This window comes from Salminus brasiliensis, chromosome 5, assembly GCF_030463535.1.
Source record: "Salminus brasiliensis chromosome 5, fSalBra1.hap2, whole genome shotgun sequence".
NCBI classification, from domain to species: Eukaryota; Metazoa; Chordata; class Actinopteri; order Characiformes; family Bryconidae; genus Salminus; species Salminus brasiliensis.
Window position 1 is genome coordinate 46130321 of NC_132882.1, and position 26280 is coordinate 46156600.

Here is a 26280-nt window from a genome sequence, read left to right on the forward strand (position 1 = left end):
CTTTTTATACTTTTTTCTATGGTTACACTACACTCATTCCCATGGTTACACTACACCTATTTATGCTCATTTCTATGGTTACACTACACCTATTTACGCTCATTTCTATGGTTACACTACACCTTTTTATACTTTTTTCTATGGTTACACTACACTCATTCCCATGGTTACACTACACCTATTTATGCTCATTTCTATGGTTACACTACACCTTTTTATACTTTTTTCCATGGTTACACTACACTCATTCCCATGGTTACACTACCTATTTAAATAGTTAAGCTACACTTATCCCTGTGTTTGTGCTACAGCTTCTGTCTGACTGCAGTTTTCTACTTTATAAATAAGTTAGTTCTAAAAACATGATCATAAAGTGAAGGACGCTGTTGTCTCTCTGAGGGGTTATTATAGTAGAATTAATTATTATCAATATTTACTGACGTGTTTATGATTCACATACGTAAGCTTGTGTGTTTTAGGGGGATTCCAGCTTCCCACTTCCAGAACTGCACCCCTCCACTCCTGCCTATTCAGCAGGGTAAGGCTGGGAGTCCGAGAGCAGAGAGAGAGAGAGAGAGAACAGAGCCAGGCTTTATACGCTGATATTATTTTAATCTCTGAAGGCTGCTCCAATGTAAGCAACTGCGGCCCATTGGCCATCACTTCAGTCAGGGCCGGGTCAATGCCCGCCTTGTCCGGACCGACACCGTTAAACTTCTCATTAAGTTTGCACCAATAAAGGCTGAACAAATACCAGCGTTCTGAAATGCAGATATTTTCACTGCTGAAGAAGAGAGGAAGTGTTTTTACATAAATGACTCAGATTCCCATAAACGTCCACTCCGATTTACAGCCTGACCCCAGTCCAGCATCTGCCCGAGAGGCTAGAGAGGATCTATAGAGGCTCGATCTCCTCAGTATATAACAGTTTTAGATTTCTACGCTTGAAGATGCATTTGTACACAGTGTTACTCAACAGTGTTGGCACCCTGGACCGAAGAGGCACCCTTAGCATTGCACGGGCTCAGATCTGTCTCAGGCCTGAGTCATGTCACTATCTGCACTGAGGAGCTGAGTCAAATTTTCAAGCTTTGTGAATTCTCTGGCTGTTCTCACACTAAAACCACGCTACAAAGCAACCGAGAGCTCCTCTAAACACCTGCCTGAAGGTTTCTACAGAGCAGACTGTGAGAAACCACAGTTCAGGGGAGCTGTGGAAGTCACGATGAGATCTGGAAGACCACTAAAACTTTCACAAACCAGTCATAAGACAGGCAAGCCCGGCCCATATGAAGAGTGGAGAGGGTGGTGCACTGTTCTACTGCGTGGCGTTGCTAACACACACATAATCAAGAGCCATCAGACGCTGCTCATGCTGCTAGCCGTCAGTAGCCGGGGCCCCAGACAGAGCACAGCTGGCCTTGCTCTCTCCAGGGTTAGGGTTCTCCCAACATCCCTCCAGGGCAGTGCTGACATTGCATCTGTGGCTGATTGTCTGCCCATGTTTAGAAGGAGGTGAGTGTCGGCCTTCAGCCTAGGTGGGGGTCATGTACGGGTCGGGAAATTGACGATCCAAATTGGGGTTAAAATCTTAATGAAAAAAGTCATCAGAAGGAAACCTGACACAGAGATGACACTGGTGACAGCTCCAGACTCTGGTGAAGTCCAGTGTTTGTTAGCAGCGTTAGCCTAGCGTATCCTGCTGGAAATTAAAGAAGCCCATGTCAGACACCAAACATGCCTGGACTGATTGGCTGAATCTGAGATCAATGATCAATCATGATAGGCTGATTCTTCACAGAACCGCTGAGCATGAAGAAGCAGGACCACTGAAGGTTCACAACACTGGATCCGATTCAGATTCAGATCCAGGTGGCAGTGCCAGGTGTGTAGGAAGTCGTGACTGCTGAAGGCTTGGCGTAGGTCCCACTGTTAAAGGCCAAGCTCAGGTCAGGCAGAGGGTGGACCTGATGAAGTTTTCTCTGATGGAGGTCCAGATGAGAACTGACCACCCAGCACAGAGAGGGGGGTGTGGGGCGGGGTTGGGTGGGGTGGGGTGGGGTGGACAAGTGCCCTTTATGTTCAGGTGGAGAAGACCCTTACACTAACTGTGTGGAGAGAAGGGGAAAAGTACTGGACATATATTACAGAACTCTCTCCACAAAGGACCTCACTCAGCTTTAGGGTCGTAGAAAACGCCGCCTGGCTGTTATTACAACATCAGTGCACTGCTTTACCTCACAAAGCTCTCTCAGGGTTTATGTTGAAGGTGAGGTTCAGCTCCTGGTCTACTTTGCTGTAGATCACTCCTCTCACTCTGGAGCTGCAGTGTCCTATTTTACACCAAAATAAACCAAAACAGTCTGAGACACTTCAGCTGCAGTGAGGAGAGAAGCTGGATGGACTGAGAAGGTGCTCCCCGGTCCACCTTGATATAGCCCTATGCACATCACTAGCTGAACGGGCCAGTACTGTACAGAATAATAGTATAGAGTAGTATAGTATCATTTAGACTTGTGTAATATAATATAGTACAGTATAGTGAAATAAAGACCACTGTAGACCATCATAATACAGTACAGATTACAATAGTATAGGCCAGTGCAGCATAGTATAGTATTGAATAATGTAGAATGGTACAGTATAGCATCGTAGAGACCATTGTAGTAAAATATAGTAAAATATAATATAGGAAATGATTGTGCTTATAGGTTAGTATAGCATAGTATAGATAAATGTAGAGCATTATAGTAGGGTATAGTACCATATAGTACATCATAGTGTAGAGCATTATATTATAGTACAGTATAATATAGTATAGCAAAGTATAGATAAATGTAGTACATTGTAGTATAGTATAATTATAGTACAATATAATATAGTATAGTACAGTCAATCATAGCACAATATAGTACAGCATAGTATAGTATAGTGTAGCATAGTATAATATAGTGTAGTCCAGTATAGTATGGTATAGTATAGTATAGTATTACATAGTATACTATCGTATTGTATCGTATCGTACAGACAATTATAGTACAGTGTGGTATAGTATAGTATAGTACAGACCATTAAAGTATAGTGTAGTGTAGTACAGTACAGTACAGTAAAGTATAGTATAGTATAGTTTAGTATAGTATAGTTTAGTAATGTATAGTTTAGTAATGTATCATATAGCACAGACCATTATAGTATAGTGTAGAATAGTATAGTACATTATAGCCCACTGCAGACCCTCTTAGTAGTGTAGTGTAGTGTGTTATGGACTAGTACAGGGCAGTGGTATAGTCTAATCCAGAGTTTAAGGAATCATGTAAAGATTCTATGCAGAACCTTTCAGTTGGTCTCATAGTGAGAAAAGTCTTTTTCAAAAACATGGTTCTAGAGGACTAAAAGTGGTTCTAGCTTCAGAACCCTGTTGTGTTTGTTAGAGTGTGTGTTGAACAGAAGTGCTGTAAAAACACAGCTGCTTCACTTTTCTCACAATAAACCCCCAAACCGCTGCACTGGAGGCAGAAGTGCTCTTACCGTAAGCCTGCAGAGAGGTGGGGGTGTGCCGTAAAGGTAAAGCTGACCTGCCCCCCCCACCTCATTTCCTCCCCCTCGAGTGAGGTGCCTCCTGGTCTCCTTCCTCCCGCTCAGGTTCCTCACTCACTCCACTGGAGATTCTCAGAGCAGATGGAGGGAGCCCCACGTTGGTGAAGACCTGCACAGAGATCAGCTGAGTGAGTCTATTTCCATATTCAACACTTCCTATCCTCACCCTTACAACCTGCCGATCACACGCTTCTAATCTCCATCTCCACTGTGAAAGGTGTTTCTGCTTCCTGTTCCTCCTTCTTCTTCTCGACTGGTCAGTGAGTGTTAAAGTTCTCAGCTCCAGCAGATCTTTCTCAGCAGGTTTCCACTACTGTCTTTTCCCCACAGATCATCACCTGACCTTCACATTTCCTCCTGTTCAGTCTGAGCTTTCTTCTTCTCAGATGGTCCATTTATTAACGAGTTATTAACACTTAGAAACAGCAGAAAGGCTCTTATTGTAAAGTGCAAAAACATGAAGATCATCACTGCTTATACAGTGTAGACCAGTATAGACCAGTACAGTACTGTATTATTTAGTACAGTAGACCAGTATAGACCAGTACAGTACTGTATTATTTAGTACAGTAGACCAGTATGGACCAGTATGGACCAGCCCAGTATAGTATGGTGTAGAGTACTAGACAGACACAGACAGAATAGACATTTATAGAAAGGCTCTTATTGTGAAAGTTAATGAAGATCAGCACTGCTGAAACTGTGAAGCTCAGCAACATCGCTCAGAGCTCAGACTGTGAGAGAACTTTCTTCACATGTTAATGAAGCTGATCAGACGATCATTAGTGAGTGATTAAAGCTCCTGTCGGGGTTCAGCTGTAGTCAGATATTAACAGAGCTCTGCTGAAGCTGACAGATGGAGAACCCACAGTTAGATCAGGAACCAGCAGCACCTGATCTTCAGCAGTATGGAGGAACATGGAGCACTGCTGATCTTTTAATGTATGTGTTAAAACTGATGTTACTGATGTTTAAGACCTAAAAACCATTCATAAAGACTTAGTTACCCTTCATAGGCCGCTTTCAGGGGTAGTCTAGCTACACAGTGGCACTGTAGGTTCATTAAAATGCCTTATTAGCGGAGTTTTAGTTAGCGGGAGTTCCACACTTCTTTGCAGGGGTCTGAATTTTTGAGATGCCTCAGAAGTGAGCGCTGGAAGTGAGCAAGAATTTGGTTTTGGCACCAAACAGCTTCCCTAAGCAAAGATTATGTAAGAGCAGAGTCAAAGACATACAGTCCTTCAGATCCGGACAGCACAGTGCAGCACTGTTAGCGTGTTAGCATGCTCGCTAAGCACGCCAACCTGAGCTCGGGCTTTGCATCTTCTGCGTGAGACCTCTCTCAGCACCGACCTGACTGTGAGAATCCAGTGCAGGGTTTCAGTAGCATTGTAGCCTTGATCACGCCTGTGATGTGAGCGGTTTGTTTGATGTTTGTTACGATGTAAGAGAGTCAGTGATGGTAGAAATGATTCTATTGGTCCGTTCATTCTGTCTAAGTGTTGCTCCATCACTGGGAGGTTGCAGGATGGATTCCTGGTGATGCCACAGCCATCTGTCAGTGACCAGAAGCCCCAGGGAGTCTTCTCTCAGGGAGAGGCCCTCCCTCTCCCCTCATCAGGCAGTGCGGGCGTCTGTTAGCTGAAGTAACAGAATTAGCAGTTAGCAGTTGAGCTCCAGTGTTTGCAGCCATTTAAGAAGATGTGGGGAATATATGTCATTGCTACTATTCAAATGAATAAAAGAAATGTATCTAGCAAAAATATGAATTTATTGTTTAATCGTTTATTTATTACTGTTACTTATTAATGATTAAAAAAGGAACATTTCTAAGCTTTTTGTTATGCAACCATTGTCAGCACCTCCATAAAGATACAGTAAAAAATGAATAATTAAAACAATAAATATGTATTTGCCAGCAACCGAAGCTCCACCCACCTTGATGTGACATCATCAGAAGGTGGGTTTCTAGTGTAGTACCTCTTTAATTATGAGGATCATGGATAAATCTGAAGACCATCTCTCTTTTTCAGGTTCTACATCAGTTCCTCCACCAAGCTCTGCAGACGGCAGTAGGACGATTTCCACCTAATCTCAGGCTCCTAATCTCTACTCCAACAGAGCTAGCTCATTATGCTAATCTCCCTGGCCTTCCTCTTCCTGCTATCCCCCCTCCCCTCTCTCCAAGCCTCCATCGGCGAGAGAAAGAACTCCACTAAGCCGACACCTCATGCTATCAATCTCAATGTTCTCCCAAAGCCAGTGGCCTCAGTCCTCAACGTCAAGTCAAAGACCTCTTCTTCAGCCAAACCTGCCGGGACCAACAATGCTCAGAAAACCTCCAAAGAGACACTTCCCTCAAGTTCCACCATCACAGTCATCATCAGCGAAGCCTGTGTCCAGAGGGACCCCCAGAAAGATGCAGTCAACACAACTAGAATCCAGGAGGTGGAGCTGAGTATAAAGCCTGGATCTCCTCTGATGATGAAGCACCACATCAGCCTGGAGATCAGTGCGTGCACTGAAGGCTGCGATCCCCAGATGGAGGCGCTACAGGGACGAGTAGAGTTCCTGGAGAAGGAGGTGTCAGCTTTGAAGAAGAAATGTAAGTAGGCTCCCCCCACAAGTGTGTACTGTTGTTAGAACGGACTAGCTTTACAGAACACTGGGGGAAAATCTTATTCTACCCCAAATGCTTCCAGATTCCGTTACATGTGATCAGCTCTAGCATGTTCTAGGTAACAGTGGTTCATACATTGTCAGAAACCACGTCAGCAAGTCTGGTAGAGATCACTGAACATCTCCACTGGAGGGAAGTGTGTGAGGACTTACACGGCACACAATGAACCTGTTAGTCAAAACACTTGGGCTGTGAGAGTGATCATCCCCATCCCACTTTCCCAGGTTCCCTCTGCTCAGAGGAGCAGTGTCCCAACAACTGCAGCGGTCAGGGAAGGTGTGAGAGGGGAAAGTGTGTGTGCCAGTCTGGCTTCGGAGGTCCGGACTGCAGCGATGCCTCGTGCCCCTCCAACTGCAACAGCAAGGGGAAGTGTGTGAACGGAAAGTGTGTGTGTCAGACTGGTTTCACAGGCCTGGACTGCAGCAAAGGCACAGGTAATCACCCAGATCTGTCCATCCACCCCTCCCACCCCGGAGAGAGCAAGGCCAATTGTGCTCCCTCAGGCTCCGGCTGCTGATGGCAAAGTGGCATTGGTGGATCACTAAGAATCTTTTCTGTGTTCAGGTCAATGCACCACTTTTTGTCAATGAAATTATGTCCTGTTTCCCATTCTAACAGGTGGCAACAAGAAAAATACACTGTCTGTGGAAACTATGGCCATGAAGGTGTCTGGAAGTGGCGCCCTCAAACCAGAAACCGTGACAAAGACAAAGCTGGACAAGACGATCTTTGAAAAGAAAGTGGACGACGAGAAGGATGTCAGAAAAGTGGAGCCGACAGCGAAGCCCAGTATAACCAAGCCAGCTTCGACGAACAGCACGGTCAAAGACCTGGACGATGACACCAGGAACAGGGTTCTGTTGAAAGACGGAAAGCGCCAAGAACAAGCAACAGGAGGCAAAGCTACGGCCCAGAAAACTGAATCGGACAAACAGCTACAAACAACCGATCTCCTGATAAACATCTCAGAAAAACCCAGCACCAAGCAAGAAAAGCTCAAAGACGTGCTTGTGAATCACAGCGTAACCCAAAGCGCTGAGAAGAAGTCTAATGGAACTTCTAAAGTCTTGTCCAGCTTGGCGAAGGGTGCCAAAACCTCAGCAGATGCCAAACAAACAACCTCTGCTAAAGTGACCCATCCTCAACTCAACGTGACGTCTACAGAAGACACCAAGAAGATTCCGCAGGGTAATGTCACTACGACTGTTAAAGGAGGAGCATCTGGACGGCAGAAGGTGGAGAAACATGGAAATGGAACGGTTTCAGTTGAAAAAGACAAAAGTCAAGTCCAGAGTAATGCCACCCTTATTAAAGATGTAGCTTCTGGAAAGAAGAAGGTGGAGAAACATGTAACAAGTTCCACTGAAAAAGACAAGAAACTGCACCAGGCTAACGTGACACTTCCCGGAGATGGAGCATCCACCAAAAAGAAGGTGGAGAAACATGTAAATGTAACGAGTTCCACTGAAAAAGACAAGAAACTGCACCAGGCCAACGTGACACTTCCTGGAGATGGAGCATCCACCAAGAAGAAGGTGGAGAAACATATAAATGGGTCTGCGGCTGCTGAAAAAGACCAAACCCCACTGAAAGAAGGATTGCCTGGAAAGAAGAAGATAGACAGCCACCTTAATGTCACATCAACCGAGAAAGATAAGAAGCCCCCCCACAGTAACGTGACGACGGCGCTTAAAACCGGAAAGAAAAAGCTGGAGAGCCATGTGAATGTAACGGCTCCTTCTACCAAAGACAAGAAGGTGCCTCAAGGCAACGAGATGACAACCCTCAAAGAAGTGACGGCCAGCAAGAAAAAGGTGGAAAAACGGGTCGATGAAAAAGACAAAAGGCCTCACCAAGTCAACGCCACTCTTCTCAGAGAGGAAACATCTGAGGCCAGGAAGGTGGAGAAACACAGAAATGTGACTTCTCCCAGTGAGAAAGACAAGAAGCCGCAGCAGGGCAGCGAGACACCAGCTCTGAAAGACGCAACATTTGCCAAGAAAAAAGTGGAGAAGCAAGTAAATGTGACTATGTCCACTGAAAAGGACAAGAAGCTGCAGCAGGTCAGTGCCACACTCCTCAAAGAAGAAGAACCTGCAAAGAGAAAGACTGAGAAGCAAGTAAACGTAACGACGTCGGCTGGAAAACCCAAACCCCACCTCCAGGCTAACGCCACGCTTCCCAAAGACGGACAGAAAAAGGAAGTAAACGGGACAGCTTCACCCGACAAGAAGCTGCGGCAGGGCAACGTGACGCTCCTCAAAGAGGAAACATCTGGGATAAGAAGAGTGAACACTGTCACGGTCTCCGAGGGAAAACACAAGAAGCAACTCCAGAGCAATGCTACAGCAGGTCTTCAGGAAAAACTACCAGGGAAGGAGAAGCTAGAGAGCCAAGGAAACACTACAGCGCCCAGCGGCAAAGACAAGACGCTGCAGCAGGACAGCAAGACGACAGCTCTGAAAGAAGGCGGGGCGAAAACCAAAAAGGAGTCGAGTGGCATCAACACGATGGTCTCCACTGAAAAGGACAAGAAGGTCCATGTCAATGGGACAGCGCCTCTCAAAGAGGCAACATCTGGGAGGAGAAAGGTGGAAAAGCATGCAAATGTGACGGCCTCCGCTGAAAAAGACAGGAAGTTACCCCAGACGATCGTCACTCTTCTCAAAGAGGAATCACCTGCAAAGAAAAAGGTGGATGTTGTGACAGTTTCTGAAGAAAAAGACAAGAAGCAGCTCCAGCTCAATGTGACAACGCTCGCACGAGAGTCTATAAGGAGGACAGTGGAGAGCGAGGCGAACGTAACGAACGTTGAGGCGAAAACCCCAAAAATGAAAGACGTCGGATCGGTGGAGCTTCGCAACATAACTGCCACTGGCTTCGTTATCACCTGGGAAGCCCCGCAGGGAGTGTTCAGGAACTTCACAGTAACGAGGAGGGAGGTTCTTACGGGCAGTAAGGACGAGGAAGATGCACAGGAAGCTTGGAAAAGCGACGACAAAGACTCCGACAAAGGAACCATCACCGGGAACGAGGCCGAGGTCCACAGCTCAAACAGAACTTCTAAAGTCCAGGTCGGGAAAGCTGAGAGAAAGAGCACAAAGAAATTCACTCAGGTTCTCCCGGGCAGTGCCAGATCCTTCCATTTCAGAAACCTTCAGCCCCAGACACGGTACCTAGTATCCCTGTACAGCTCCAGGCCTGGAGGACCATCCAAACTGCACCGGCTCTTTGTCTCTACAGGTAGATACACCACATCCACCCCTACAACCTACACTCCTGAAGATTAAGGTGCTTCTAATGGTGGAAAAACAATGAATGAGCAGGTGTCCAAATATTTTTGTCCATATGGTGTATGTTCTGGATAGGTGGTTGCACCACGCACTACTCAGACACAGTGCTGCTCCTCATGTTTAAGTGCTCACACTGGTGTTTGTCATCCTTCCGCAGGTCCTGAACCCCCTACAGAGCTGATGTTCAGCAATATAACAGAAACATCTCTGTCCGTGTCCTGGACCAAGCCCAAGAGCACAGTGACCGGGTTCAGAGTCACATACAGCAACACTGCCAATGGTACAACACACGACTGTGAAATAATACATGTCCAGAAGTATCCAGACACCCCTGGATGGGTGTCTGGGGATCTTTGGACGTATAGTGTACTCACCGTAGTCTGGGATATGAGTCTCAAAGATATCTGTTTTTCCTCTCAGGAGAGACTGGATCCATGTCGGTAGATTCCCAGCTCTCCCACGTTCTCATTTCCAAACTCTCGGCGGGTTCCTCTTATGACATTAGCGTCAGGTCTGTTCTGGAAACAGTGGAGAGCGAGCCAACGACAGCCTCCGTTACTACAGGTATACTTCATACCAGTTGGTGATGCAGTAGTCTACTCTTGAAGGCTTTGGTTCTATATCGACCCCTGACAACTGGATACTTACTGTAAACGGTCCTTGGCCTGCATAGCATAGCATCAAACTGGGTCAAAGAACCTTGTTCAGTCCTATCTAGAGTGCACATCAGAGTAATTGTGCTATTACAGAGTCATTTCCGCTGTTTGTGTTTTCTAGTGGCTGACCCCCCCACTGACCTGCAGGCAGTGAACATCACCGACACTAAAGCTCTGCTCATATGGAAGCCAGCTCAAGCTAAAGTGGACCACTACATCCTCAGCTACGGTTCTGCAAAATGTGCGTGGAGCTGATCCTCAGCGCTCTGACCCTTCATCCCGACTCCTTCTCTCCTCTAGTTTGGACTCGCTCCGTATTTCTTGCCTGATCCCCTATTTTTTCCGTCTCACAGCTCCTAACGTGACGGTGACGGTGATGTTGTCCGGCAGTACGGTGGAGCTCCAGCTGAGAAACCTGGACAGATTTACCCTCTACACAGTGAAGATCGTGAGCCAAATCAACGGCCTCCAGAGCAGGCCCATCTCCACGACCTTCACAACCACAAGCGGTGAGGGACAGTCATCTCAGTGACCATCTGCTGTAACTTACTATCTACACCTTCAGCTTTTCTAAAGCTCTGTCAGGGTGGATGAGTGTTGTTTGAGGAGGTTCTGTAGCAAAGAGATCCAGTATGAGGCTTTAGTGTCCGTCATTTCCACAGTCTGACAATAATACTGTAACTGTGATTAAATTTTAATCCAGTATGAATCAAATCTGACAGTAATAACTGTGCAAGGAAGTTCAGTCCAGTATGAATCTGCATGGCGTGGTGTTTTTACAGTTCGACAAATAAATGTGATTTCTAATCCAGTATGAATTGGCAATGTGTAGTTTTTACAGTCTGACAAATAAATGTGATTTCTAATCCAGTATGAATTGGCAGTGTGTAGTTTTTACAGTCTGACTGTAATAAATATGATGTGAATCCAGTATGAATTGGCAGTGTGTCATTCAGTATGATTTGAATCCAGTATGAATCTGCAGTGTGTAGTTTTTACAGTCTGTAATAAATGTGATTTTAATCCAGTATGAATCTGCAGTGTGTCATTTTTACAGTCTGACTGTAATAAATGTGATTTTAATCCAGTATGAATCTGCAGTGTGAGGTGGTTTTACAGTCTGACTGTAATAAATGTGATTTTAACCCAGTATGAATCTGCAGTGTGAGGTGGTTTTACAGTCTGAATAATCGGTGGGCAGTGATTTAATCCAGTATGAATCAACACATTTAAATGTGCTTTTCAGGAGTGAAGCTCCAGGCAGTGACCCCCACTGTGGTCACCTACAATTCGGCTGTGATTTCGTGGAAGGCTCCGCGTTTGGCTTTCAGAAGTTACCGACTTACATACCAGCACAGAGAGAACGTTAAGGTGAATAGCAGAACCTCAGATGGTCACAAGGGTCAAAGCCTGGTCAGAAAAGAGGAAGAAGAAGAAGAACCATTCAACCATACAGAGGAATCTGACCTCCACCTTTAGCCCATTCCTGCAGTTAACACACATATATGTCCAAATGTTTGTGGACGTCCCTTTTAATGAATGCATTCAGCTACTGTAAGCTGCACCCATTGCTGACACAGATGTGCAAATGCACACACACAGCTTGTCTAGTCCCTGTAGAGAAGAAGTACTGCCAATAGAATAGGACTCTCTGGAGCAGATCAACATCATGACCCTATCGGCTCCATGCTGCCTAATGCCAGGCGTGGGCTAGAGGGGTATAAAGCCCCCCAGCATTGAGGAGCTGTGGAGCAGTGGAGGAACTGTGTTCTCTGGAATGATGGTGGTGGAGGAGCTCCATCCAGTACTAGCTAAGCTAACAGCAATGCACTTGAACATGTTTGGCGGTTCTAGATTACACAGGACCATTCGGACCTTGATCTGAATTTCGGACGCTCTGTCAGCCTCTAGTGGGTAGACACTCTCAGGAACACTGAGCTCTCACTTTGTAGCTTCGCTGCGCTAAACGAACCGTGCTAACACATCTGCTTGCTTTGTAAACAAACAGGAAGTGGTTCTGATCCCAACTGTGACCCGATACGAGCTGACCGGACTGGCGGCGTTTTCCAACTACACAGTGAAAGTAGATGGAGAGAGTGAAGGACAGTACATCAACGTTGTCTCCACCACTTTCACCACTGGTATGCTCTAGATCTGGCCAGTCTGACCAATGGTCAGTGTTTCAATATAATTAAAATATTATAAATATATAAATGTTTAAATATATTAAAATGTTATAATAATTAATAGAAGTGGTTTTTAGCCCTGGTTCTGAAACTAGCCTGTCCATTTAATTAGTGAATTAATGAGCATTAATGAGTTTTAGTGGGAGTGTTAGACACCAAGCAGAGTCAGGAACCTGAGGCCTACAGAGTTTATCTGTCTCTTTAAAACAATCGAACTCTGCCCCGCAGCACAGGCTCCCCACCCCTACCCTACAGACTGCTCACAGGTGCAGCAGAACGGGGTGAAGGAGTCCGGAGAGGCGGAGGTTTACCCTGAGGGGAAGGACGGAGAGCCAGTGTGGGTCTACTGTGATATGGACACTGAGGGAGGAGGCTGGACGGTACGGTGATAACATTTCTTAAAGCGATAGTTCAGCCCAAAGTCATGTTAGCCCCGCCCATTTCACCTACATCAGTTTAGCCACACCCATTAAGCCCACATCAGGTTAGACTGATCCATTCATCCTACAGCAGTTTAGCCCCACCTATTCAGCCTACAGCAGTTTAGCCTCGCCTATTCAGCCTACAGCAGTTTAGCCCCACCTATTCATCCTACAGCAGTTTAGCTCCACCCATTCAGCCTACAGCAGTTTAGCCCCACCTATTCATCCTACAGCAGTTTAGCTCCACCCATTCAGCCTACAGCAGTTTAGCCCCACCTATTCAGCCTACAGCAGTTTAGCCCCGCCTATTCAGCCTACAGCAGTTTAGCCCCACCTATTCAGCCTACAGCAGTTTAGCCTCGCCTATTCAGCCTACAGCAGTTTAGCCCCACCTATTCATCCTACAGCAGTTTAGCTCCACCCATTCAGCCTACAGCAGTTTAGCCCCACCTATTCATCCTACAGCAGTTTAGCTCCACCCATTCAGCCTACAGCAGTTTAGCCCCACCTATTCAGCCTACAGCAGTTTAGCCCCGCCTATTCAGCCTACAGCAGTTTAGCCCCACCTATTCAGCCTACAGCAGTTTAGCCTCGCCTATTCAGCCTACAGCAGTTTAGCCCCACCTATTCATCCTACAGCAGTTTAGCTCCACCCATTCAGCCTACAGCAGTTTAGCCCCACCTATTCATCCTACAGCAGTTTAGCTCCACCCATTCAGCCTACAGCAGTTTAGCCCCACCTATTCAGCCTACAGCAGTTTAGCCCCGCCTATTCAGCCTACAGCAGTTTAGCCCCACCTATTCAGCCTACAGCAGTTTAGCCCCACCCATTCAGCCTACGGCAGTATGGACAAGTTTCTCTGAGTGTGTGTGTGTGTGTGTGTGTGTGTGTGTTTTCCAGGTGTTTCAGAGGAGGGTTGATGGATCTACAGATTTCTTTAGGAGCTGGAAGGATTACAGTAAAGGTTTTGGATTCCTGAGTGCAGAATTCTGGCTGGGTGGGTTTACAGGAGTGTTCAATCAAAATATGAACATTGTGGTGCATACGATAACAATCACCTTTTATTACGTTATATAAACACTATAGCATCAAACAGCAAAGCATCCACCTGGCAACTGCTTAGCAATGGCATAGCAACCAGTTGGAAAAGCGCAGCAAGTGTCTAGCAACCACTTAGCAACAACCAAGCAACCACTCGGTACAGCATAGCAACTGCCTAGCATTCATTTATCAACAGCATAGCAACCACCTAGCAACCGCCTGGGTATTGCTTCAGCTGCTCTGTCACTCTGCATGTTCCTCAGAAAGCAGCTTGTAGTTATTATAATTACATTCTCTCCTCCATCTGTCCTCCCATTCAGGTAATGATATCCTCCACAGTCTGACCAGCCTGACCCCAATGACCCTGCGCATTGACCTGCGATACGGTAACGACACCGCCTATGCTCACTACTCCAACTTCACCGTGGGACCTGAGGATAATCACTACACCATCACACTGTCCGGATACTCCGGCACTGCGGGTAAGAGCAGACCCCCCCCCCGGCCGCCAATCAATAAACAGAGTTCAGTTAACTTGATTTCTTGGACAGAACTACCTAACGAGACTGACGTTCTAATAACATGATTAATGTAATGCCCTCGTGTTCGCAGGAGATTCCATGAAGTACCACAATGGTCGTCCATTCTCCACGAAAGACAAGGACCCCAACCCCCTCAGCATTCACTGTGCTAAGGCCTACATGGGGGGCTGGTGGTACAAGAACTGCTATAAAGCCAATCTCAACGGCCTCTACTCCACCTTCTCTGAGAACCAGGTAAGAGTTGGATGAAACCTCCGGAGGAACCCTGTAGGTCACTCTACTGGTCTAACACTGAACATCTGGATGTGTGTGGTTCGCAGGGCGTGGTGTGGATAGACTGGAAGGGTAAAGACGTCTCCATCCCCTACACTGAGATGAAGCTGCGGCCGGCCTCCCTGAGCCACATCACGTCCCGGGGCTAGAACACACCTCACTGTACCACCTCCAACACTGGACCCAGCGCTCGCTCCTACACCCAGCAGGACAACCTCTCTATTAACATCCCTGACTACAGAATAAGAAAGGCTGGGCCAGCAAAGTGTCTACAAACTTTTGGGCATATTGTATACTGTGTATGTTTTCTTATAAAGGAGTCTTCAGGCTCTAGAACCGACTCATCGTGCTCTAGCCACTTCACTGCTACTGATATGAATGCACTGCTCCACTCTGATGGATCTAGAAGGTTTAGAGACTGGAGGCTCGTGTGATCCACTGTTTACCTGAACTGGTTTATAAACTCTCCTGTTGACCGTATCGATCGAACCCTTTAGTGGTTCGATGTGAATTTGTCTTGTTTTTTTTACTACGTCTCTAAAAGAGGTTTTATAGAAATACCAAATAAAGCACAACTATTGGCTGACCTGGATTCAGCTGCTTTCTTCTTCATGTTATTATTATTATTATTATTATACATTTTACTCATCATTTTTATCATGTTTATCTATAAGCAAGTTTTGGGATCAATCAAATTTTCAGTTTTCATTCAATTTAATTAAAAAAGTCCTAAATTAAAATCAAAAAGCAAAAATCAATTCTTCCCAACTTTCAGAAAAACCTTAGAATTCAAATCCCTAAACATTCCCAAACCAGAACAAATCAAATCGTCCCATATTGTTCTAAATTAGAATATTCTGGAAAATGAAAATCTCAAAACATTCTGAATTGAAATACTTAAAATAGTTAAAATTTCTCAAAAAGTGAAATATTTGAATATTCATCAAAATTCCGACACATGCAACATTGTAAACTGGGATGTTGTGGTAAATATTTATCTCTTCCACATTAAATTAAACCGATTAGTTCATTAGATTCTTTTTCTCAACATTAAAAATTCTAATTCTAATCTAATTCTAATCAATGTCTAAATCATAACGTTCTGATAACTTCTCCTTTCATCTCTCCAAATTAGAATATTCAGAAGAAATCATCACACAGTATAATACACACTCATAAACACCTACACACACACACACACACACACACACAGTACAGACACAAAACAAACACTACAGCACACTCACACACATCACACACACACTTCTACACACACTCACCCAGCTCTCTCTGGCCCGGTACCCCACTCACATTAAACAGCCAATCACTGTTCAGCTCTTCAGGGCTGGCTTGGTGGTTCGGGTGGGATCCTCGCCTTCCGGTGGGCTTTCTTCAGGATCAGCACACTCCTCCATGATCATCAACGACGTCATGTAAACACTGGAGTATTGATCAGTATTGGAACTCTGCCGCAGTGTGTGTGTGTGTGTAGTAGTGGTGGTGTGTGTGGTGGTGTGTGTGTGTGTGTGGGGGTGGGGGGGGGGGGGTGTTGTACTTTGCTGCTGTGTGCTTCTGACAGCAGATCCATTTCAGGACAGTGGTTTGAGGCCGGGTGGTGGTTTGGCTGTGAGGGGGATTCCGCTGGCGTTCACACTGGGCCTCTTTGATTAGCTGCTCCAGCTTTACAGCCCTGTTAGCCTGCATCCATGACACACACTGAATCCCCACTCTGTTCCAGATGAATAGCTCCTTTCTGGCCGAGCTCAAGTCCGCATGAAGTTCAGCCGTTAAGGTTCTACAACAACACACACAGAACCCCACTGTAGCTCCTTCAGCAGTGTGTATTCATGCTCCGTACGAACTCTCTAATAGGCAGGCCTACTGTAGTGGGCCTATTAACAGCATGGGGGGCAGGGGGGTGGGTGGGGGGCTGACATTACTCATGATATATCACACCTTATGACGCTGTAAGTGGAGCTCGGACAAAGGGTGGCAGTAAAATATATGATTCAGAGTTGTTAAATCCCTTTTGCCACACCATTGTGGCAATGACTGATGGGTAAACCTACCTGTCATCTTATTGCATAATGATAGCGCATTGTTCACGCCCCCTGTGCAGAGCTCTGCGTATACAGGGCTCTTGGAACATGCAGGCTTTATCATACAGGACTACTGGAATATAGGGCCATAGGAATGTACTGCTCTGGGAATGTATAGCCTTGGGAGTATTGTCTCATGGGTAAACAGGACAGTAAAACACTGGAAAAACTGAATCCTGGGAGCATAAGGCCCTAGAAATGTGGACCCTGTGCCCACTGGACCATATGAATATTGGGCCTTGGGAACACAGAATCGTGGGTATGTAGAGCATTGATAAAAATAAGGCCTTGTCAACATAGGAGCTTGGAAAATAAGGACCTTTGGAAAATGGGGGCTTGGAAACATAGAGCCCTCGGAATATGGGTACAGGTGAGTCTACCCTGGGTATAGGGCCTTGGGAGCATAGGACCCTGTGAACACTGGACTCAATCGGACCTGGGACCGTTACGCCCTTGTAATACAGCACATGGGGAATATGGTATCTTGGAAACACAGGGATCTGGAAAGAGTCACGCTGTGGGCAGTTCCTCACCCCCACTACTCCTGACATTGGCGCGGAGGCCGAAACAACATTCCCTCCCCTTGACCTGTCAGAGGATGGACACACAAACACTGCTGGGTGGAGACAGATGGAGGAGAGAGATGATAAAAGGATGAGGCAGGTTAGGTCAGGAGTGACTCGCTTCAGTATGTACGTATCAGTGCTGGGCGTGGGGGCAGTTACACTGCTGCTCGTGCTGTGGAGGCTAATCGTCCACCTTTTCAGACAGAGCAACAGCCACAGCTATGCAGACGGCCAAACAGGACAGTCTGACGGTAAGACTGCACTACATTCTCTTTTTCACCGTCCTGAGGGTCTGTGGTGATGGACCGTACTCTACAGATACAGCAGATAGAGGATGATACACACCGGACCACCCCTTTAACTCATCTGCCCTTTGATCTCTGCTGTCTCTCTTTGTGGTCAGCTGCTGTGCCCAAACCTCTTCACCCCATCTCTTTTCTGCTTCCTCGCTCTCTCTCTCCCGTCCTCCCTGGACCCCCCACTCTCCCCCTGCTGGGAAACATGCTGGACCTGACCCGAGACCACCTGCCCATTCACCTCACTACGCTGGCCCGTCGCTATGGAAACATCTACCGCCTGCACTGCGGCAGCACCAGTTAGTGGGAGTGTCTGAACTCGGGGGGTACTGGGGGTACGGGGGGAACGATATTTGTACTGAAATCAGACTCCGTTACTGACGTTTCTGTCTTCCACACAGCCATGGTGATTCTGAACAGCAGTCAGGTCATCCGGGAAGCCCTGGTCAAAAAGTGGTCAGACTTTGCAGGACGACCCCCTTCATACACAGGTGCTGTAGATCCACTCACCGGATTCCTTTAATTGCTGTTACAGTACGATTCAGTACTTTTTAATTGACTGTAACTGTTGCTATTTTTAGTATTTAGTATTTTAATGATACTTTATTATAAGTACTTTTTGTAATTTCTTCTAAAAATCATATTCAGGTACTCACAGCAATTCCTGCTAAATTAGTCATTTCCGTATTCATTGTTTTGTAATAGGAATTACTGGGCAAAAGCACCCATCTAGCAACACCATAGCAACCATCTACCAACTACCTAGCAACCCCATAATGATCACTTGGGATGCCACTGTAATTATAGAACAACTATCTAGCAACCACCAAGCAACATCATAGCAACCACCTAACAACCATTTAGCAACACAATAGAAACTATGTAGCAACACCTTAGCAATCACCAAGCAACACCCTAGCAACCACTTGAGCAACATGATAGCAACACCTGAAATACCACAGCAACAACCAAGCAATCACTTGAAGTACTGTAGGAGCCAAATATCAAACAGTTTCACCCTAGTGACCACTTAGCAACAACTTAGCAACTGCTTGGGCATGGGAACCACATAGGCGGCACGCTGACTCAGGGCTCAGCAGTTTGTGGGATTTTGTGGGAGGCTGTGGATGAGCCTGTTCCTGTAGTGTTTACTCTCACGCCTGCAAAACTTACTTAAAGGTGATAAAGTGTCAGGAGGTGGGCGGAGCATCTCTCTGGGTGATTACAGTGAGGAGTGGAAGGCCCATCGGCGCCTGGCCCATAATGCTTTGCAGCGCTGCACTGCTGAGAGCCTACATTCGGTTATAGAAAAACAAGCGTTACACCTTAAACAGGTACACAACACACACACACACATACACACACACACTACTCCTGCTAATAACATGCATTTACAATTAATCATATGAATATATAGTGTATTACAGTCTGTCAGAATGAGCGTGTGGATCATATGATCATTATAGAGCATTATAGAGCGCCCCCTACGCTTCCTGTAGTGTATTACAGTCTGTCAGAATGAGCGTGTGGATCATATGAGCATTATAGAGCATTATAGAGCGTCCCCTACGCTTCCTGTAGTGTATTACAGTCTGTCAGAATGAGTGTGTGGATCATATGAGCATTATAGAGCTTTATAGAGCGCCCCCTACGCTTCCTGTAGTGTATTACAGTCTGTCAGAATGAGCGTGTGGATCATATGATCATTATAGAGCATTATAGAGCGCCCCCTACGCTTCCTGTAGTGTATTACAGTCTGTCAGAATGAGCGTGTGAATCATATGAACATTATAGAGCATTATAGAGCGCCCCCTACGCTTCCTGTAGTGTATTACAGACTGTCAGAATGAGCGTGTGGATCATATGAACATTATAGAGCATTATAGAGCGCCCCCTACGCTTCCTGTAGTGTATTACAGTCTGTCAGAATGAGCGTGTGGATCATATAAACATTATAGAGCATTATAGAGCGCCCCCTACGCTTCCTGTAGTGTATTACAGTCTGTCACAATGAGCGTGTGGATCATATGATCATTATAGAGCATTATAGAGCGCCCCCTACGCTTCCTGTAGTGTATTACAGTCTGTCAGAATGAGCGTGTGGATCATATGAACATTATAGAGCATTATAGAGCGCCCCCTACGCTTCCTGTAGTGTATTACAGTCTGTCAGAATGAGCGTGTGGATCATATAAACATTATAGAGCATTATAGAGCGCCCCTTACGCTTCCTGTAGTTTATTACAGTCTGTCAGAATGAGCGTGTGGATCATATAAACATTATAGAGCATTATAGAGCGCCCCCTACACTTCCTGTAGTGTATTACAGTCTGTCAGAATGAGCGTGTGGATCATATAAACATTATAGAGCATTATAGAGCGCCCCCTACGCTTCCTGTAGTGTATTACAGTCTGTCACAATGAGCGTGTGGATCATATGATCATTATAGAGAATTATAGAGCGCCCCCTAGGCTCCCTGTAGTGTATTACAGTCTGTCAGAATGAGCGTGTGGATCATATAAACATTATAGAGCGCCCCCTACGCTTCCTGTAGTGTATTACAGTCTGTCAGAATGAGCGTGTGGATCATATGAACATTATAGAGCATTATAGAGCGCCCCCTACGCTTCCTGTAGTGTATTACAGTCTGTCAGAATGAGCGTGTGGATCATATGAACATTATAGAGCATTATAGAGCGCCCCCTATGCTTCCTGTAGTGTATTACAGTCTGTCAGAGTGAGCGTGTGGATCATATGATCATTATAGAGCATTATAGAGTGCCCCCTACGCTTCCTGTAGTGTATTACAGTCTGTCAGAATGAGCGTGTGGATCATATGATCATTATAGAGCATTATAGAGCGCCCCCTACGCTTCCTGTAGCATATTGCAGTCTGTCAGAATGAGCGTGTGGATCATATGAACATTATAGAGCATTATAGAGCGCCCCCTACGCTTCCTGTAGTGTATTACAGTCTGTCAGAATGAGCGTGTGGATCATATGATCATTATAGAGCATTATAGAGCGTCCCCTACGCTTCCTGTAGTGTATTACAGTCTGTCAGAATGAGCGTGTGGATCATATGATCATTATAGAGCATTATAGAGCGTCCCCTACGCTTCCTGTAGTGTATTACAGCCTGTCAGAATGAGCGTGTGGATCATATGATCATTATAGAGCATTATAGAGCGCCCCCTACGCTTCCTGTACTGTATTACAGTCTGTCAGAATGATTTTAAGTAATGAACCCTGCTGTCTGTGTCTCTGACAGGTGCTGCTGGACTACAGGGAGGAAGCTGTGGATCTGTCTGAGGACTTCACCGTAGCAGCCAGCAATGTCATCACTACACTCGCATTCGCTAAATCAGTCAGTAACTCAGACACACAGTAAAGCTGAGCTCACTCTCAATAAAACAACATAGTGTGTATGTGATAATGTGTGTGTGTGTGTGTGTGTGTGTGTGTGTGTGTGTGTCAGTATGAGAAGAGTTCAGTGGAGCTGCAGAACCTGCACGGCTGTCTGAATAAGATCGTGTCTCTGTGGGGTTCTCCATGGATCTCTGCGCTGGATTCCTTCCCTCTGCTCCGGGTAACAAAGTACACTCAATGGACAAAAGTATTGGGACACTTAGTGTATCATGATTGATCTCTGGAGCTTCTGACTGCAAACTGTGCGGACTGTCTGATTCGTCCTGTTCTGCTCTTATCTCCACACAGAGGTTGCCAAATCCTCACTTTTCCCAACTTATGAAAGAGGTCACCAGGCGGGATGAGCTGATTGGAGGCCATCTGGACGAGTTTCAGGTACGAATGGAGAGACTAAAGACACACTGCTGGGTTGGTTAATGTGTAACAGCAGTGAGAGTGAAGCTGAGAGTTCTACAGATAACCAGAACCCTGTTTGTGTGGTTTCTGCAGAAGAGCGGTTCTAAAGACGGTGGAACCCTCACAGCCTCGCTTCTACAGCACAGCGTCGAGTCAGCAGAGAGAACAGCACAGAAAACAGTAAATACACTCGACATTAATTACATCAGATCAAATACACTATGTGTCCAAAAGTATTTGGACAGCCCTGCTAACAGGGTTCAGCAGCCTCCATTCTAAAGTTTAATCTCAGTTCAAAAGTTATGAATCACTTAATTCCGCACACTGTCTACTGAACTCTGAGAGGGTCAGTCAAGAGGCCTTCTGTGATTTTGCATGTAACGACCCCGAGCTGACCCCAGAGTTCAAACAGACCCAGTCAGTGTTACAGACGCCCTTTGCTCCGTCTGCTTCTTTCCCTCAGACTCTGACGGACATCCAGATGCACATGACCACAGTGGACCTGCTGATCGGGGGCACAGAGACCACTGCAGCCTGGCTCTGCTGGACCGTGGCCTTCCTTTTACACAGACCAGAGGTACCGAGGCTGCTCGTACGGTTGGGGGGTTATGAGGGGGTATAATCTGCTGAGTCCCCCGGTTCACGCCCTCTCTCGCCCGCAGGTTCAGACTGGAGTGTATGAGGAACTGTGCAGTGTGTTAAAGGGGCAGTATCCTCAATACACTGACCGACACAGGCTGCCCTATCTGTGCGCGGTCATTAATGAGGTGCTCAGACTGAGACCGGTCGCCCCTCTCGCTGTTCCACACAAGGCCAAACGGGACAGCAGGTACAGTACCTGAAAGCTCTGAATCACCAAACACTTTGAATCACTGTTATGAATCATTTCACTGTGAATCACTTCTCTGTGAATCACCTCTTCATGTAAATGTCAGATGAATACGGAGTATTTGTCTCTTCAGCATTGCAGGATACTTCATCCCCAAGAACACGGTTATTATCCCTAATTTATTCGGAGCTCATCATGACCCGGCGGTTTGGAGCGACCCGTACAGCTTCAGACCAGGTAGAACCTCAGCATCTCAGACCAGACTGTAGCTGAACACCCTGAGAGGAGGAGTAGCGCCCCCTGCAGTGCTGAATAATGGTGATAGGACCTGTTCTTTATTTCAGAGCGCTTTCTGGAGGGTGGAGGGGGGTCCCTGCGGGCGCTGATGCCATTTGGAGGGGGCGCTCGGCTCTGCCTCGGAGAGTCTGTGGCCAAAATGGAGCTGTTCCTGTTCACGGCCTACCTGCTGCGGGACTTCCAGTTCCTCCCTGAGATCCCTGGGGAGCTTCCTGACCTGAGGGGCGTGGCCACGGTGGTTCTGAAGGTCAAACCATACAGGGTCATTGTCCGGCCTAGAGCACAATAAACCACACTGAGTGTTTAAAAGGCGTTTCTATTTTTTTGGCGTATCACTGAAAAGTACCTGTTTTTATTGTTATGAAATATTCTATAATATTAAATGGAATATTAGATATGGGAAACTCGGACTGTTACAGTCAGACAGAAAGTGTTTAATATGTTTGTGGCTGATTTCAGTTCATTTGCGCTCTCACTGCTGCACACCACACACTACACACCACTACTGGACAGATCAGGAACTGCAGTAATAAACATGTATCAATGATGGTTGATTATAAAATGTAAATATTACTGGGTTTGAGGATGGATTTTCTCATACTGGTTGAGAAACACTGATGAGTATTTGAAGCTGTTTGGGCCAGCCCTAGCATAAACCCTACTGTAATGTAGCCATAGATAAAAAGCTCTTATCACATGTCCCATAGAGCACCCCATTATAAACAGTTCTCTATAGTGATAGTATGACCACCACGGCCACCAACCCGTGGTATCTATTATAATAGTATCTAAATATACATAAATATAATTATTTATTTCCACATTAGCAAATGTGCTTGGTTCTAGATAACTAGATAACCTCCCCCAGTCAGAGCTGTGGTTCTACAGTGGAGGTTCTAGATAAGCTCCCCCAGTCAGAGCTGTGGTTCTACAGTGGAGGTTCTAGATAAGCTCCCCCAGTCAGAGCTGTGGTTCTACAGTGGAGGTTCTAGATAAGCTCCCCCAGTCAGAGCTGTGGTTCTACAGTGGAGGTGAAGGGAAGCAGACGTCTGAAGCTCTAATAATAAAAGCTCCTCACAGAAAGTTCTTTACCTAATGGTGATGAAGACGCTGCCTGATGCCTGAGACACGGTTCTACCAGAGTTCTGAGAAGAGTTCGGCTCTAGAACCTGCTTTTAAAATCAGATCATTAAAATGGTGGAGGGATACATGCTGCAGGGTGTAGTGCAGCTACAGAAAGTAGTCCCTAAAGAGAACTGCATTAGTTCAGATTCTCTATTCACTATTTTACCTTCATCATCATCATCATCATCATCATCTTCATCATCATCATCATCATCCATATAAGACTCAGAAGACTTGTGTAGCTGCACTGGTGGGTTTGGATAGGAGATACATTATGGGCTGTATCTGTGCTGTAGTCATGGCGACCGCCGCCTGGTTCCATTCACCTCCACTGTACAGAGATCAGAGTGGGTCAGTTTATCTACAGTGAAGCTCAGTTTCACACCAAACTCAACTCTGGATAAGTTATCAAACACCGAGTTACAGAAGAATTTAGCTCGAAAAAAAATGAGTGGAGTTCACCTTTAAGGATAAGCAACAGCTCAGGCTATGCTAGCTAGCTACTTAACAAACAGCAGCTAACACAAGCACTGTCCCACACAAAAACGAACGCTTAAGACTTTCTAGTTGCTGTATGTACACCTTATATTCTGTATAAGTTCAAATAAAGAGACGAAAATGGTTCAAATTCGCATTTTTTTACCTTTCCTCAGCGCCGTGCTGCTCCCAACCACTAGGGGCAGTGCGCACGTCGCCCTTCAGCCAGCCACCGTTCATGGCTGCTCCAGGCGAGCTCTGTATGTAAACGCGACTGCTTTTGCTCACAATTATTGTTTTTTAAGACAATGAGGGTAAAATAAAGTTCACATATCACTCAAGAATGTTTCCTTAAGTCTTATATATGTTTTCTGTGCGGTAAGTTGCAAAAAAATCTGACGTTTTAAATGGGAATTCTGGCTTTATAATGCAAGTGGCCCGATTGCAACGTCCTGAAACGGTGCAGATTTAAGACTATTTTTCGTTATTCGGATTATAATTTAGGATTTGTGGGATTTTATGGTATTATATAGTGTCTTAGCTATCTGTAGTGTAAAGCAGGTTCAAGTGTGTGTGTTTTAAAACACGTTAAAGAGGGCAGATTTACATGAGTTTGCTTCTTGGTCGAATTGTCCGTTCCACCTTAAATGGGGCAGCAGTTCCATTCTGGCGCCTGAGGCGCCAGAATGGAACTGCTGCCCCATTTAAGGTGGAACGGACAATTCGACCAAGAAGCAGCTCCACCGTAGCTTTTACAGTACATACAACTCCCTACACACCATTAAACTACCAAAATACACTGCAGATAAAATCACAGACATCAAACACTACATTAAAACATAAGCTTAATATAGTGTCAACATCTTGTATATATATATATATATATATATATATATATATATATATATATATATATATATAAAACATATTAACACATTAGAATTGATTATAATGATTGTACAGTGGCATGCAAGGTGTGTCTATGCAAAATTGTACCCCTTTCGACCAATCAGAACATAGACATATTCATATTTAATAAGAATTTCTGTCAGTAGAGCACTGATGGATGCGGTCCAGGAGTTGATGAACGTGTCTGTGGACATCATTCTGGCCCTATCAGCACTAAATGCTGCATTTCACCTCTTTAAGGTAAATATATAGAATTTATTTATTTAACTAAAACAGTAATAATTCATATATATATATATATATATATATATATATATATATATATATATATATTTGTTTTGTGATATTTCCTCATTTCAGTCATAATCAGCCTCTACTCTATTTCTCCCTCTCTGCAGGACCACAGAGCTCCCTCCGTGGGTTTCCTCCTCGTGGCATGTTCCTCCGCCCTGGCGGTTCTCCCTGCGTCCACCCCATCTCTCGCTGCCGCCCAGAAGGATCTAGAATGGGCCGCCGAGGCACTTGGCCCGGTTCTGTCCGCGTTCGGTTTCCTGTGGCTCAGCGAGGACCGCTCCACCGCCCACGTGCTTCTGATTGGCTCAACTCTTCTCCCTCTGCTCGCCGATTGGCTGTCTGTGGACGGGTTGGTGGTCATGTCCCGCTGCGTGGGGTTATCGGCGCTCTCCTGTTCGCTGACTGTCTGCCTGTTCGCCGGGAACGCCGCCGGAGTGGTGGGTAGCGTGGCCCTCAGCCTGCCAGCTCTAGTGGCACCCAGAGTCAGAGGGGCCGCCTTGGGCTCCATCACGTCCCCGCAGGCTGCGGGTGGGCTTCTGCGGTGGATGCTCAAAGCCGTCATGGCTGGAGGCTGCTGGACAACAAAGACGGCTCTGAACAAATTCCTCCAGGATCTGAAAGGCTGGGATTAAAGTGATAGCCCCCTGGATTAGCCTTGTAACTGGAGATATGAGGGTAATGTGGTGTGGTGTTAACTGCAGGACTGAAAAAGGAATGGAAGGTTATAGTCCACCATGTTTATAGAATTTGTGCTCGTTGAACTGCTGGTCTGCGTTCACAAAGAAACTGGAGTCAGCCTCTTATTCCCCAGCTTGTTTTTGAAAACGCTGCAGCCATTAAATTAAATAGTAACAACGGCACAGTTTTATAA

The 26280-nt window shown here is 45.8% G+C and overlaps 3 protein-coding genes across 5 annotated transcripts in view; all 3 read left to right on the top strand.

Moving 5' to 3' along the window:
• The first annotated feature begins 3663 nt into the window (after nucleotides 1–3663).
• Nucleotides 3664–15121, top strand: tnxba (tenascin XBa). 2 transcript variants are annotated; one of them, XM_072680645.1, is made up of 16 exons: nucleotides 3665–3725; nucleotides 5517–5557; nucleotides 5631–6202; nucleotides 6502–6711; nucleotides 6896–9520; nucleotides 9728–9850; nucleotides 9991–10134; nucleotides 10348–10467; nucleotides 10580–10735; nucleotides 11473–11597; nucleotides 12235–12367; nucleotides 12641–12792; nucleotides 13736–13832; nucleotides 14197–14358; nucleotides 14489–14652; nucleotides 14739–15121. In XM_072680645.1, exons 3-16 carry the CDS (start codon nucleotides 5731–5733, stop codon nucleotides 14838–14840), a joined length of 4785 nt encoding a protein of 1594 aa, XP_072536746.1. In that variant the 5' UTR covers nucleotides 3665–3725; nucleotides 5517–5557; nucleotides 5631–5730; the 3' UTR covers nucleotides 14841–15121. The 2 variants fall into 2 exon arrangements, with proteins under 2 accessions (XP_072536747.1, XP_072536746.1); XM_072680646.1 differs by lacking the exon at nucleotides 5517–5557 and having other exon boundaries at nucleotides 3664–3725.
• Nucleotides 15122–17483: 2362 nt separating this feature from the next.
• On the top strand, nucleotides 17484–22893 carry cyp21a2 (cytochrome P450, family 21, subfamily A, polypeptide 2). The gene is made up of 12 exons (XM_072679100.1): nucleotides 17484–17607; nucleotides 17760–17951; nucleotides 18054–18143; nucleotides 18832–18986; nucleotides 20925–21020; nucleotides 21132–21242; nucleotides 21371–21457; nucleotides 21572–21658; nucleotides 21942–22055; nucleotides 22141–22307; nucleotides 22441–22544; nucleotides 22652–22893. The coding sequence occupies exons 2-12, from the start codon at nucleotides 17858–17860 to the stop codon at nucleotides 22891–22893; spliced, it is 1347 nt and encodes a 448-aa protein (XP_072535201.1). The 5' UTR covers nucleotides 17484–17607; nucleotides 17760–17857.
• A 1550-nt stretch (nucleotides 22894–24443) lies between these two features.
• Nucleotides 24444–26280, top strand: part of LOC140555788 (transmembrane protein 276-like) — a 2295-nt gene continuing 458 nt past the window's right edge. Inside the window, exons 1-3 of one of the 2 annotated variants that reach the window (XM_072679101.1) lie at nucleotides 24444–24584; nucleotides 25262–25355; nucleotides 25514–26280. The exon at nucleotides 25514–26280 is cut by the window's right edge and continues 458 nt beyond it. In XM_072679101.1, coding sequence (XP_072535202.1) covers nucleotides 24571–24584; nucleotides 25262–25355; nucleotides 25514–26041 — 636 coding nt within the window. In that variant the 5' untranslated portion in view covers nucleotides 24444–24570 and the 3' untranslated portion in view covers nucleotides 26042–26280. The remainder of the gene's footprint in view (nucleotides 24585–25261; nucleotides 25356–25513) is intronic. The other variant, XM_072679102.1, reaches the window with a different exon arrangement.

Bases quoted from the DNA above. Each gene is read 5' to 3' on its own strand.
- tnxba (XM_072680646.1), top strand. From the start codon at position 5,731: ATGCTAATCTCCCTGGCCTTCCTCTTCCTGCTATCCCCCCTCCCCTCT. The intron at 9,521-9,727 runs GTAGATACACCA...ATCCTTCCGCAG, and splicing joins CCGGCTCTTTGTCTCTACAG to GTCCTGAACCCCCTACAGAG. The intron at 13,833-14,196 runs GTGGGTTTACAG...CCTCCCATTCAG, and splicing joins GAGTGCAGAATTCTGGCTGG to GTAATGATATCCTCCACAGT.
- cyp21a2 (XM_072679100.1), top strand. From the start codon at position 17,858: ATGCTGGACCTGACCCGAGACCACCTGCCCATTCACCTCACTACGCTG. The intron at 21,243-21,370 runs GTAACAAAGTAC...ATCTCCACACAG, and splicing joins ATTCCTTCCCTCTGCTCCGG to AGGTTGCCAAATCCTCACTT. The intron at 22,308-22,440 runs GTACAGTACCTG...TTGTCTCTTCAG, and splicing joins AAGGCCAAACGGGACAGCAG to CATTGCAGGATACTTCATCC.